This window comes from Parasteatoda tepidariorum, chromosome 6 (genome assembly GCF_043381705.1).
Source record: "Parasteatoda tepidariorum isolate YZ-2023 chromosome 6, CAS_Ptep_4.0, whole genome shotgun sequence".
Lineage (NCBI taxonomy): Eukaryota > Metazoa > Arthropoda > Arachnida > Araneae > Theridiidae > Parasteatoda > Parasteatoda tepidariorum.
This window is the reverse complement of record NC_092209.1, coordinates 83,268,150-83,282,497: the sequence shown is the minus strand read 5'-3', so window position 1 is coordinate 83,282,497 and position 14,348 is coordinate 83,268,150. Positions and strand designations below refer to the sequence as shown.

Sequence of the window (14,348 nt, the reverse complement as noted above, 5' to 3'; positions counted from 1 at the left end):
GGGTGAACGCTCTATCCCCTGAGCCATCACGGAATAATTGTTTAATAGCCTTTAGGGTAGGGTTCAAAATTACAAGGCTAAGGATTTTAGCATGGATAGTTGTAAGCTCAGAATTGGGTTGACCAATCAGAGCCGGTTATAAGAAGATACCTCTCCATTACTTAATTAAAATAGAGTGATGAAACAAGAAAGTTGAAAAAAGGACAAGAAAACTAATCTCTCCTTTGGCCATACCACCAAACACTTCTTAATTTGGAGATAGAGGGTTCGAATCCCACCACAAACCTGGATGTGTCTTTGCGATATCTTTTTCTAACGTATTCTATCTATTCTTCAACTTGAAATTGTCTTATGCGCCGTACAGCACACAAGCTGCACATGCTTAAGTAACAAGTCCCGCAGTGGACTGATCGTTAAGACACGGCTCCCAGCAGATCACCGAAGTCAAGCATCACTGGTTGCGGTCAGTGTGCGGGTGGGTGACCACTTGGATTAGTCTGCTTAGGGACCGAGGGTGTGTGGTATTGGTCCTCGTTAAACTGTTCTACCGTAAAGTGCTCGACTTCGCGTGCAGGTCGTCGGGCTACCGAAGCGGGGGCGTCATCCCCTCTGCAGATTATCAAAAATTGTGATGGCATGTCTTCGGATCATCCTCAGGGATGCTTCCCAGGCCGTCGCCAATAGCCCATTGTGCAGTTCTAGTGTGACGTAAAGGAACTACAACAACAACAGCATAAGTAACAATCTAGCTACAGCAAACATTCGGATTGACGGGCTTATTGGTACGGAGCAGTGTGCTGCATGGTTTAGTGCAAAAGTAACAATAAGTCGAACTGGAATTGCAAGAAGCAGTTAGAGCGATGGAGTACCAAAAAATGTCCGAAGAACTTTCGAGAACATTACTTATTAAGGAATATTTTTCGCAGGAATATTTTTCGCAATTATATTTGTTGTTGTTGTTAATTTACGTCGCACTGTAGCTGCACAATGGACAATTGGCGACGGTCTGGGAAACATCCCTGAGGATGATCCGAAGACATGCCATCACAATTTTTGATCCTCTGCAGAGGGGATGACACCCCCGCTTCGTTGAATTTCCAGGACNTGGAGGGTGAACGCTCTATCCCCTGAGCCATCACGGCATAATTGTTTAATAGTCTTTAGGGTAGGGTTCAAAATTACAAGGCTAAGGATTTTAGCATGGATAGTTGTAAACTCAGAATTGGGTTGACCAATCAAAGCCGGTTATAAGAAGATACCTCTCCATTACTTAATTAAAATAGAGTAATGAAACAAGAAAGTTGAAAAAATGACAAAAAAAACTAATCTCTCCTTTGGCCATACCACCAAACACTTCTTAATTTGGAGATAGCAGGTTCGAATCCCACCACAAACCTGGATGTGTCTTTGCTATATGTTTTTCGAACGTATTCTATCTATTCTTCGACTTGAAAATGTCTTATGCGCTGTACAGCACACAAGCTGCACGTGCATAAGTAACAAGTCCCGCAGTGGACTGATCGTTAAGACACGGTTCCCAGCAGATCACCGAAGTCAAGCATCACTGGTTGCGGTCAGTGTGCGGGTGGCTGACCACTTGGATCAGTCTGCTTAGGGACCGAGGGTGTGCGGTATTGGTCCTCGTTAAACTGTTCTACCGTAAAGTGCTCGACTTCGCGTGCAGGTCATCGGGCTACTGAAGCGGGGGTGCCATCCCCTCTGCAGAGGATCAAAATTGTCATGGCATGTCTTCGGATCATCCTCAGGGATGCTTCCCAGGCCGTCGCCAATAGCCCATTGTGAAGCTCTAGTGCGACGTAAAGGAACTACAACAGCAACAGCATAAGTAACAATCTAGCTACAGCAAACATTCGAATTGACGGGCTTATTGGTACGGAGCTGTGTGCTGCATGGTTTAGTGCAAAAGTAACAATAAGTCAAACTGGAATGGCGAAAAACAGTTAGAGCGATGGAGTACCCCAAAATGTCCGAAGAACTTTTGAGAACATTACTTATTAAGGAATATTTTTCGCAATTATATTTGTTGTTGTTGTTAATTTACGTCGCACTGTAGCTGCACAATGGGCAATTGGCGACGGTCTGGGAAACATCCGTGAGGATGATCCGAAGACATGCCATCACAATTTTTGATAATCTGCAGAGGGGATGACACCCCCGCTTCGGTAGCCCGACGACCTGCACGCGAAGCAATTATATTTATAATTGTAAGCAGAAAATTTTCGAGCCTAGACAAAGTTAAAACCTCATCACATTTGTTAAGTTCATTTCCTTATTATTTTTATATAATGGTAGTCAAAAATAATAAATCGATAATTCAATCATGAATTATGATTTTAATATAGAAATAAAATCTTCTGGGAAAACTGAAAGAAGTGCCAGCTATACTAGCGCTTTTGACTTTCTTATAGTATGACGGAGACTGAAAAGCCAGGGGGGGAGGAATAAAAATTAAGATCTCAGACAACCGGTTCATACAAAAGGTTCATACTTTTATGCCTTAGAGCTTATTACAAACTGGAAGGTTTTAGAACAAACTGGTATTGGACTAGGACTCCCGGTGGCTGACTAGTAGCACTCAGGGCTCCCGTGCCACAGTTCCTGGGTTCGATCCTCGGGCCAGGTAAGGTTGACGCAGCTTTTCATCGCTTCAGTGGGTCGATAAATGAGTACCAAGCATGCTTGGGAACTAAACACTGGGGGTTCCGCATTCGACTGACTGACCAACTATCCGAAACATCTGGTCCTGCAGCCCAGAGCCCAAGGTCAAAAAAACTGAGATGGGCACAGTAGACCTTGGCCATGGACGGATCGTGAATTTGTGGGGCCCTGGGCTGAAACTACTTAGAGGCCCTAATAGCCATTTTGTCAAAAAACTGTTTTCTATAGTGATGTAGATAAGTATATAGAAAAAATAGGACAATAAAATAATTTAATTTATTTTTTATTTATTTATTTTTATTTGTCTATACAAACAGCAACTGCACAACATTATTGCAAAAGAAATTAACAGGTTATGTGTAGTTATGTTACATAAATTATAAAGCAACCTTTCTGAATTTTTGTGCTGCAAATTCCTTTATTTGCTCATCACATTGTAAGTTCTTCGCTAAATCACAATTTATGGAAAGAAATAATGATTTAGTCGATGGTTCGACATTGTTGTCCTATATTTGTTTTCTATATATAACATCCTGTAGAAAGAGCGCTCCGCTTCACAGCTAGTGATTGGCAAAGTTAAAAAAATCTTTACGATAGTATAGCAATTTGGGAAAACATCAACAAGTTTTTTTTTAATAAATTAGCATAAAAATTTCTCTGCAAGAGGTGTAAGGCTCTGGCTTAGACTGAAGTAAATAAGATTTTAACTGAATGCACTCATTCACTAAATGCTCGTCTACGTCATCTGGATAATAATCAACAATATTACGTACACTTTCCAGATCTATGTNTATTTCTGGCCTTGGCAACAGTAAGTGTTGCTAGGCGACCGCAGACGATTTTAATCGAAAGTTTGATATTTTTAAACATAAATTCAGCAGACGATTTACCATTATAGCTTCATTTGTGTTGTTGACAGTAAGTTGAAAAGACTCTAAGTTGACTCTTTCAAAAAATGGAATTGAATCGTGAACATTTTCGTGCCATTATTTTTCATAACTTTCGACGTGGATTGTCAAGACAAGAGTGCTTCGATGAACTTAATTCTTTATTCAGCGATAAAGCGCCATCCTACAGCCACTGTAAAAAATTGATATAACAAATTTAATCGTGGTCGATGTTCGATCCAGGACAAATCCCGTGCAGGTCGTCCAAAATCCGTTGTTGTGCCAGAAAAGATCGATGCTGTGCGTGAACTGATAAAGCAAGATCGTCATGTGACATACCGTGAGATAGAGGCGTCTTTGGACATTAGTATGACTAGCATCAATAAAATATTGCATGAACATTTGAGCGTAAAAAAAATTTGTTCGCGTTGGATCCCGCATAATCTGACAAACGCTCAAAAAAAGGCTCGTGTCGATTGGTGCAAGGAAATGTTGGAAAAATACGTTCAAGGTACATCAAAGGCTGTGTATAACATCTACACAGGTGACGAATCATGGATCTATGCATATGAGCCGGAAACAAAACAGCAATCAACTGTATGGGTCTTCCAAGACGAGGCAAAACCAACAAAAGTTGTTCGAGGAAGAAGCACATCGAAACAAATGATTGCCTGTTTCTTCGGCATTAACGGTCATGTGGCAACAGTGGCGTTAGAGCAACGCAGGACGGTCAATTCTGAATGGTACACGACCATTTGTTTGCCAGAAGTCATCGGAGAAATTCGAAAAAAGCAGAAGAACAGGCGAATCATTCTTCATCATGACAATGCGAGCTCTCACACATCGACTCAAACAAAGGCATTTCTGACGGAGCGAAAGATCGAACTGATGGGTCATCCGCCGTACAGCCCTGATTTGGCACCCAATGACTTCTTCTTATTCCCACACATCAAAAATAAATTACGTGGACAACGATTTTCGACCCCCGAAGAAGCGGTTGATGCATTCAAAACGCATGTTTTGGAGTTACCTCAATCGGACTGGAAAAAGTGCTTTGAAAATTGGTTCAAACGCATGCAAAAATCCGAAATTAGTCATGGAGAATATTTTGAAAAACAATAAAACCAATTTCGATCCTACATATTTGTTTTTTCATTATTAGGCCAGAAATATGAATAGCAACCCTCGTAATCAACAATATTACGTATACTTTCCAGATCTATGTTTTCCATATTTCTGTCTTGCAAATCCATTAAAAATTTGAATTTCTTGCTATACATCTCATAGACTTGGCTCCTTTTATTTAAATCCATAATCAGCTTATCCAACGCAACGTTTAGCGTGTCTCTTTTAAAATTTTTCCGCGCCGTATACTGAGAATTTATCTGTAGACTTATCTGAAAATTTTGGAGTTATGCGTCTCTTATTTATGTCATTGTAGTCTATTCCCACACTAGTACTTAATTTTTAAACTTTCTCTTCGTATTCCTTTAGCTTCTGATCTGATTGGTGCCTTATGTTGTTCATGAAGTCTTTTAATGATACAATTAACTTTTTGCCTTCACAAATATCTAAACTCTTTATTTTTTTATTAACTAAATTAAATCTCCCCAAAATTTCTTCCCTAAAGAATAATCAAAATTGCAGTATCGAGTTTTGCCATTTTACTGAATAAATTTCGTGCCTCTTTCCGGAAATCAATTTTCTCATCCTCATTTTCGCTGAAACTTTCGAAAATTTTCATAAAGTCATCATAATTATTTTTCAAAGCTTTGACAGCATCATAGTAACAAGACCATCTGGTCTGGCCTAAACTTGTTAATGTAAATTTGAGTTTTGTTTCACGATTTAACAGTTCCCACCAGTCGAAGTAGAAAAGAAAACGTATATTTTTTGCACTACTCCAAAAAAGTTCACAATTTCGGTTGCAACCTTAACAGATTCTTCACCAACTAGGTTAAGGGAATGCACAGCAACGTTTAATTTGGATTATTATTGCGGCTTTCCAGAGATGTAAAACTCATAAAATTCATTCAGAAAAATGTTTACCATGAAAACAAAAATGATAATGATGTGAAAAAATATCCTGTGTTATGAAGAAAATAGCTTCATGACCGAAGTAAATGGAATAAAACTTTGAATTTATACTTCTTCATTAGCGGATAAATAAAATATTTAAAAGTTCCATAAAATGCTCTCGACATTTAATCAAGTACTATATATGCAATGCAAACATGTTTGATTGCTGGAGGAAACAGAGGTTCAAATATTATAAACATGAGGCTTTTGGAAATTTTAACTGTTTTAGTAACCCTTTAATTTTAGAACTTTAACTCGGAATTTGCAGTCACTGTAGGTATTCCATTTAATTTAAAAAAAATTGGTACGTAGAATCTAGTTAAAACATTTTAATTTTCCTAATTCTGATAGCACAAGTACCCTTTGGCCCTGTTTTCCTTTAGTTTGGTATTGGACAATCCGTTGACTAGCTCGTCCAATTTTTTTTTACTACAGATAGGAATACATATTTTTGTTTAGATATATATTTTAAAAACCATACCTAAAGTAAAACAAAAGAATAACTCAAATTAACATTTTGGAGATAAAAAAAAAACGATTGCCTTATTTTAATTTCTGTAGAACATTTTCCATGCTAATTTGGAATCCGTAATTTGTATAATATAAACTTTACAAGGATCTTAAAAATATATATTTAAGGTGGATTTTGCGATAAACTCTGTTAAGTTATTTATTGGGTAGAATTTAATAAAAAATCTCTGTAAATCAGGATTCTTTATGTTTTTTAAAAATTAAATAAGTTCACTTTCTAACAATGGCTATTAAGGTTTATATTTTTGCGTACACCACTGTTTCAACAAAGCTAAAAGATGTAGTTAAACAATTACAGTAAAAAGCAAATTATATGCACTTTAAAAGTATTCATTGTTTCAAGCTAATTTGAACAATGCGTGAAAATCATTATTGAGTTCATTTAGCGTTTGGATTTCGTGTGTGCGGGTTGTTTTTTGAAGTTAAAAAAAACTTGTTAAAGACTAACTGATGAAATAAAAGAATTCGTTGACCGAAGATGAAGTTACGAAAGGTGACTTAAAATAGTAAGTCACAGTATTTCATTAAATATTTATTTCATAAAATATAAAAGAAAAACAAAATAAAGTCAGCTAACGGTTAAAATGATAGTCAAAAGTAATTGATATTTTTTTCTTTACAATCCAGATAACTAATTTCAAAATTAAACTACTTAAGCGTTGTTTGGTGTCTTCTAGAATACAATAGAGTTTAATAAATATGCAATTAATATATGTTAAACTATAAAAATGAGCTAAACATGAGAAGTAGGACATGGAATGATTTTTTTCACTTTTTTGTTTAATTTGCAAGCATCTTATGGTTTTAGTTAATAAAAGTGTTACTATGAATTATAGACAACTATTTCCGCTTAAGGTGACCAAATTTTATTTCTGCTAAATTTTATTCTTCGTTTTTTTGATAAAATTCTCCTACCGTGAATAAAGAACTGGTAAAAATTTAATGGGAGGCAAAAGTAATGCTCTAAAATGTTTTTATCAAGGTCATATTTTACTCAAATTCATATTTTAAATATGACAGTAAACACATATTTTGAGTGTCAAAAAATCAAATTGCCTGTCTATTTGGAACAATATGTATAATTGTAATTAGGTACCTATGAACCTATGAAAATAATGAACCTATATTTCCTGAATTAGTAAATTTGCGTATTTAAGTCGCACCGCTTCAAATGTAACATTTGCAATTTAATATGTGATTTCCCGATTGCAAAGTCAAAAATTAGGGCGCGTCACTGACCGGAATTAATTTTTTGAGACAAACATAATGGCTGGAAAATTGATAAAATTGACGACAATTTAGGTTTCACTAATATTTCTCAAAGGATTATTTTCATTAGTACCAGTCTGTATTAGTGCCAGCAGTTGCAGAAGATTTTTGATTTTATGATCCTTAACATACATTATTTTTCAATTGCCTTTTCACCATTTTCCAACCTAGGTTGAACAGTTCTTTGGTTTCAATATATATATTTAGTATATATATTCAATATATAAATTTAAAAGCGACATCTTACGTCATTCAAGCAATGACCAAATTCCATGGAAAAGAGGAAACACTGGTGGTAAAACCGTTTCAGATTTAAATAGTTACCGGGATAGGCAAATCTATTCTCTTATTTAAATTATTCATCAATATCTACATTTTCTTGAGAAAAAAGCAGTTCTATATATATGTTAAAATTGTGATTCCCCGCAGTGGACTGATAGTAAAGACACGATTCCCAGAAGATCACCGAAGTCAAGCATCACCGGTTGCGGTCAGTGTGCGGGAGGGTGACCACTTGGATCAGTCAGCGTAGGGACCGAGTATGTGCGGTATAGGTCCTCGTTAAACTGTTCTACCTTAAAGGGCTCGACTTAGCGTGCAGGTCGTTGGGCTACCGAAGCTGCCATCCCCTCTGCAGAGGATTAAAATTGAGATAGCATGTCTTCGGATCATCCTCAGGGATGCTTCCCAGACCGTCGCCAATAACCCATTGTGCAGCTCTAGTGCGACATAAATGAACTACAGGTACAACAGCAGCTGTAATTGTGAGAAAAAATCTTAGTTGTTACAGAAATTCTTATTTCTTTCGATAAAAATGCTAAAATGAAATATCTTTCGTGCCAGTTTTTTTTCTGTCTTGGTAGGGGAGAGTGGGGTCAATTGTAACATTTTTTAATTAACTATTTTTAACTAACAAAAAATCCAATATATTATTAGTATTAATTGACAGACGAGTAAAGTAGACTATCCTCTACTAGAAAAAAAAATACCTGTTTTTAAATGTTATTATATTAGTTATTAACAATTTTTGACAGTCGTGTACTTGTTACAATTGTCCCCACTTACGGGGTCAATTGTAACAGTTCACAATTTCAACTAAAACATGGTTAATTATACATATTATCATAAAAACAATATTCAGGGAGATACTACCGACACAGTCGATACGAATTCCGCAACCTGATTGCACCGACCACAGTGCTGACGTGAAATATTCTCAGTGGTAGACGGATCATGGGTTAGAATCCCCTTTACGTCAGCCTAACAGTGGGAGGTTCTCGTTGTTACGTTTTGAAATAAGAATTAGATGATTTTTGTATAATGGAGAATTAGGTAAAAGCGTTTTCTTATGTCTTCAATAACTTTTAACTTGTACAATAGAACTCTAGTTTAAGTTTATAAACATGTAGAACATTTTTTGTATTTCTTTTAAGAATTTGGTTAAATGAAATATAGGAGTGGAAGAAATAGGGTATATTTCTTGCTGTATTCAACATTTGTGGTAACCCCGGACTTGGTAAAAGGCAATAGTAACAGGTTAGTTACTGTAAACACGTTTGTTACGCGATTTATTTCATCGATCAAAATTAAAAGTTAAGTTTAATATCATAGTTAAGAATAGATGTAATATTAAGAAAACGTGGAGCAACAAGAGCTTCCTTTTCCGAAACGTTTAATACTTTATTCGAAGAATTAAATAAAGAGTTACCAGATGATGGAGTATTAAAAATTGAAAGTGCCACGTTAGAACGACTGTATGGAATATTTAATGAATTTGACTCAAGAGTACTAGAAAAAAAAGTTTGAAACTGATGAAGAATTTGAAATAGAACATACAAGTACAGAAGAGTATAGTGAAAAAATGGATCTCGCTCGTGTAGAAATTGCAGACTATTACAATAAGAAAGTTGAACCTTCCTTGGGTTCTCTTAGTTCGTCGCCAAAAGCTAAGCAGACGAAAATTAAAATTACCCAAGATTGAATTGAAACAATTCGGAGGTGACATTAAGGATTGGTTTACATTCTGGAATCAGCTTAAGCGTATTCACCATGACCTAGAAATGGAAAAAGAAGATAAATTCCATTAATTTATATCAAGCTACCGTAGTTGGTTCCAGATCTAGAAAAATCGTGGAGAGTTTCCCCGCCACTGCTGAGAATTATAATAAAGTTATTGAATGCTTAAAAATAGATTTGGTGCTGAAGAATTAACAATCGAATTTTATGTCAGAGAATTATTGAATCTAGTTATTAAAAATGCCACAGAACTACCGAGAAGAATAAATGTAGCTCATTTATACGATAAGTTGGAATCCTGCCTTCGTTCTTTAGAGTCAATAGGTATGACCAGTGACAAATATGCAGCAATGTTATTCCCTTTGGTTGAATCGTGCATTCCTGAAGAGATTTTAAGATTAAATTGAAGCAACTGCTATCGTTTCTGAGAAACGAAGTTTAAGGAGAACAACGAATTTCTTTGGTGAAACTGGATTCAAATTTATCGCTGATGGTACTAAGAAAGAAAGGAGGACTAAAGCTGATCTATTTATACCAACAGCAAATGGGTTATTTTCTGGAAGTAAGAGGTCGAGGACTGTGGTAGATAAAAGGTGTCTATTTTGCGACAAAAACCATGACAGTAGAGACTGTTTTACGGCAGCCAAATTGGCTTACCATCAGAAGCAAGAACTAATTAAGAATAAGAAAGCTTGCTTTATATGCCTTAAGTTTGGACATAAAGCAAAATATTGTTAATCTGTTAAATGTCTAATTTGTTCTAAGAGACATTGGTCGATCATGTGTGCAGAATTATCGCCAAACAAGCCCGAAGTAGAAGATGAGAAAGTAATCGATTCGAGTGAATGGCAAAATGTAATACTTGCGAATTCCTGCTGTTCTGGAGAGATATTTCTTCAAACTTTAATGGTAAATATTGAGAGTAAAGAAGGAAAATGAGAGCATTAATTGACACTGGCTCTCAACGCTCATATATTCTGAAGAGCACTGTTGAGGAACTGAAATTTCGCCAAATTGATACTCAAACATTGATTTGTAACTTATTTCGAGGGTCAAAATCATGCAGCGAAATTCATAATCTTTTTTTCTATTAAAGTTACCGATTTGAAAAATAGTTATAGTTGTAGTATGCAAGATTTGGATCAACATAAAATTTGCAGTTTTGTTCCACGACTTCATGATGGACCTTGGGTACAAGAAATGGTACTGAAGCGCATCTCACTTAGTGATATTGGGAATCATTGACAGCCTTTTGAGTTATTAATTGGATCCGATGAAGCAGGAAAACTTTACACTCGGAAAGTATGCAATATGGAGTGTGGTTTAACTGCAGCAGAAACTTATTTAGGATGAGTCATTATGGGGAAAATGAAACCCTCAGTTATTGAGGCCAATCATTCGAATATTTTGATTTCTCTATTAACTCAGAATACTGTCATAGGACCTTTGGAAACTTGAAGCAATAGGTATAGCAATAGGCACGTGAAATAAAAGATCAAAAGGAAATAGAAGACGCAGTTCAAGTGTACTTCTAAAGAACAGTTAAATTGAATTCTGAGGGACGGTATGAAATTTATTTACCGTTGATCAAGGAAGCGAACATCTTACCTGACAATAGAAAAGTAGCCGAAAAAAGATTACTATCTACTACAGCAAAACTTAATGAAGCTAATAGATTTTTCGACTACAATACAGTTTTTGAAAATTTGTGTAAGGAAGGTGTTATAGAAGAAGTCCCTAAACAACCTAAAAGCAATAGTGCACATTACCTTCCTCACAGAGCATTTTTTAAAAACGGCTTGACAACTCCGGTGAGACCCGTTTTTGATGCGTCTGCCAAGCAGAAAGGATATTTTTCCTTAAATGATTGCTTAGCCAAGCGGCCAAATTTGATGGAACTAATACCCGTTATAATTTTAAAATTTAGAGAAAACAACATCGGGGCAATTTCCGATATAAAAGGTGCCTTTCTTCAAATTTCAGTAAATGATAAAGATCGTGACTACTTACGTTTCTTGTGGTGGAGGGATGATAATCAGACAGAAATAAAACTTTTCAGACATTGTCGTGTAGTGTTCGGAGTAAAGTGCAGTCCGTTTCTTCTTGGGAGCAGTTATCAAATTTTATTTGAGACAGTTTGACTCTGAAATTGCCGAGAAGTTATTATCTTCTTATTATGTGGATAATTGTGTTTCTTCAGTGAATACTGAAGAGGAATAGCGGAACTTCATTAATAAATCGACCGAAATGATGGTCAAAGGAAAAGTTTGACTTAAGATGCTAGGAGCATACGAAAATACATAATGATGAAGATGAAGATAAAGCTGAAGTAACTAAAGTACTTGGATTACTGTGGGACAAACGAGAAGATTCCTTGTTTTGTGATGTACCAAAAATGAAGATGAAAGATATGCCAATCACACGGCCTACAGTGTTCAAAGCACACAGTGATAGCTCAAAGAATATTTGATCCACTTGGATTCAGTTGTCCAGTCACATTGATACCAAAATTGATTCTGAAGTTAGAAAGAAAAACTAAATTTGGACACCGTATTAACAGAAGATTTGAAAAAGGAATTCTTAGTTTGGCTTGAGGATTTACCTTTATTATCATCAGTAAGAATTCCTCGCCAAGCAACAGCAGTCAATAAAATTAAGGGTAGTTTGCATGTTTTTGCTGACGCTTCAACGAATTCGCACGCAACCGTCATTTTTCTTAGAAGTGAATCGCAAGATGAAATTAAAGTGCAACTTTTACAGGCAAAGTCAAGTGTTTCTCCACTGCAAAAAATTACGATTCCAAGACTTGAATTATTAGTTTGTTATATTGGCGCTAAGTTATCTGAATTCGTCACGAAAAGTTTAACTCTTAAATGAAACATATTATTGGACGGATTCAACAACTGCCTTGTTCTGGATTAAGAAGAATGACCTTCCCTGGGCCACATTCGTTTGTAACAGAGTGAAGAAAATACGCGAATGTAGTGAGCCCAAGGTTAGGAGACATGTTCCTGGTATTAGAGCATCTAGACAGTGCATCTAGAGGATGCACTGTTTCAAAGCTATAGAAACTAAATGGTGGGAGGGACCACTTTGGTTGTTCAAGTTTAAAAACGAGTTGCCTAATTCTAACACAATAGAAAATGAAGAGGAAATATACTTAGAGCAGAGAAAAGCCGTTGTAGCAACTCTTACCTGCGAGAACACTGAAAATTCATGGATACTAGCATATTTTTCGAGTTACATAAAAATCTTAAGAATGACGGCATGGATTCTAAGATTCCTTAAAAATGCTCAGAAAACAAGAACCGAACGAGAGATTGGTGAGCTGAAGTTGTACGAATTGAATGAGGTTGAAAAAGTATTAATGAAGCAGATTCAGCAAAAGTCATTTAAAGACGAAGATAGCGCAAGGTTAAAGTCTTTATGCGTCTTTAAAGACAAAGAAGGTATCATAAGAGTAAGCACCAAGTTAACTGAAAGAGAAGATTTTGAAAGCTTTATCAGTCTTATACTGCTTCCAAGCACACGTAAACTTATGGAATTAATGATTTTTTACATGCACGAAAGACACCAGACTACGAGGATCGAATGCAATTCAGGAATGTTACCTGAAAACAGAGTCAAAGATGCATTAGTGTTTAAAGCAACAGGAATAGATTTGGCGGGACTTTTGATGCTTGGAGAAAAATGCAAAGCATGGATAATTATATTTACATGTGCTGTCTACAGAGCCATCCATTTGGAATTGATAACTTCTCAATCAACACAAAGTTTTTTGCTTGGTTTACGACGATTTATAGACAGAAGAGGAAGACCGAAAGTTATTTATAGCGATAATGGCACCAATTTTACAGGAGCTAACAACCTATTTAAATCATTAGATTGGAAAATGATCGAAATCGAAGCATCTGTGAATAGGATTCAATGGAACTTTAATCCTCCTGTTTCCCCATGGTGGGGAGGATTTTGGGAAAGAATGGTGCAAATGGTTGAAAAACTTCTTCGTAGAGTTTTAGGCCAATCAGTTTTAAATTATGAAGAAATGATGAGCGTCCTTTGTGATTGTGAGACAACAATAAATTCTAGACCTCTCACTTTTGTCTCGGAACAAGGGGATGAACTCATTCCATTGACGCCAGCTATGTTCTTGAAAGAAATAGATGATGTCGGAGTGCCAGATTTAGATCATTTTTATCAAGCAAATTTGAATAAAAAATTAAGGTACCAGCAAAATTTGCGCATTGGTTTAAGAGAAATATTTCGAAGTGAATATCTTGGGCAATTATTACAACGACCATCAAGGAGTAAACCGGCAGAACTTTTGAAAGTAGGAGATATTGTTTTAATCGAAACTGACGGTAAAAAAAGAATTTTATGGCCAATGGCTAAAATAATAGATGTTTTTCCTGGTAAAGATGGGCAAGTACGAGTGGTTCGCCTTAAAACTTCATCCTGTGAACTCGTCAGGCCTGCGCAGAAGATTTNTGCGCAGAAGATTTTCCCACTCGAAATTTACTCACCAGCTGAACCTAATCTAGTAAATAATGAGGCATGTAAGAATAAACCAGAGAATGACTTTCAGGTAGAGGAAGACCACGAGTGTTGAGTAAGGCAAGAACGAGAAGTGGAAGACTAATTAAAGTGCCAATTAAATTTTTGAACTGAAACTTGGACTTTCGGAACAATAGTTTTTAACTTTATAATTTTCATTCATTTAATTCATAAAAATATAAATAGCTTTGATTAGTTAAGCAAACCACCAATCAAAACGGTGGGAGGATTGTTACGTTATGAAATAAGAATTAGATAATTTTTGTATTGTGGAGAATTAGGTAAAAGCGTTTTCTTATATCTTTAATAACTTTTAACTTGTACAATAGAACT

At 35.9% G+C, this 14,348-nt stretch overlaps 1 protein-coding gene across 1 annotated transcript; it reads left to right on the top strand.

Annotated features, from left to right (window-relative positions):
- Window positions 1–12,720: 12,720 nt before the first annotated feature.
- Window positions 12,721–14,070, top strand: LOC122271006 (uncharacterized). Its single transcript, XM_043050639.1, has one exon. It carries the CDS (start codon window positions 12,721–12,723, stop codon window positions 14,068–14,070), a length of 1,350 nt encoding a protein of 449 aa, XP_042906573.1.
- The last annotated feature ends 278 nt before the right edge of the window (window positions 14,071–14,348 follow it).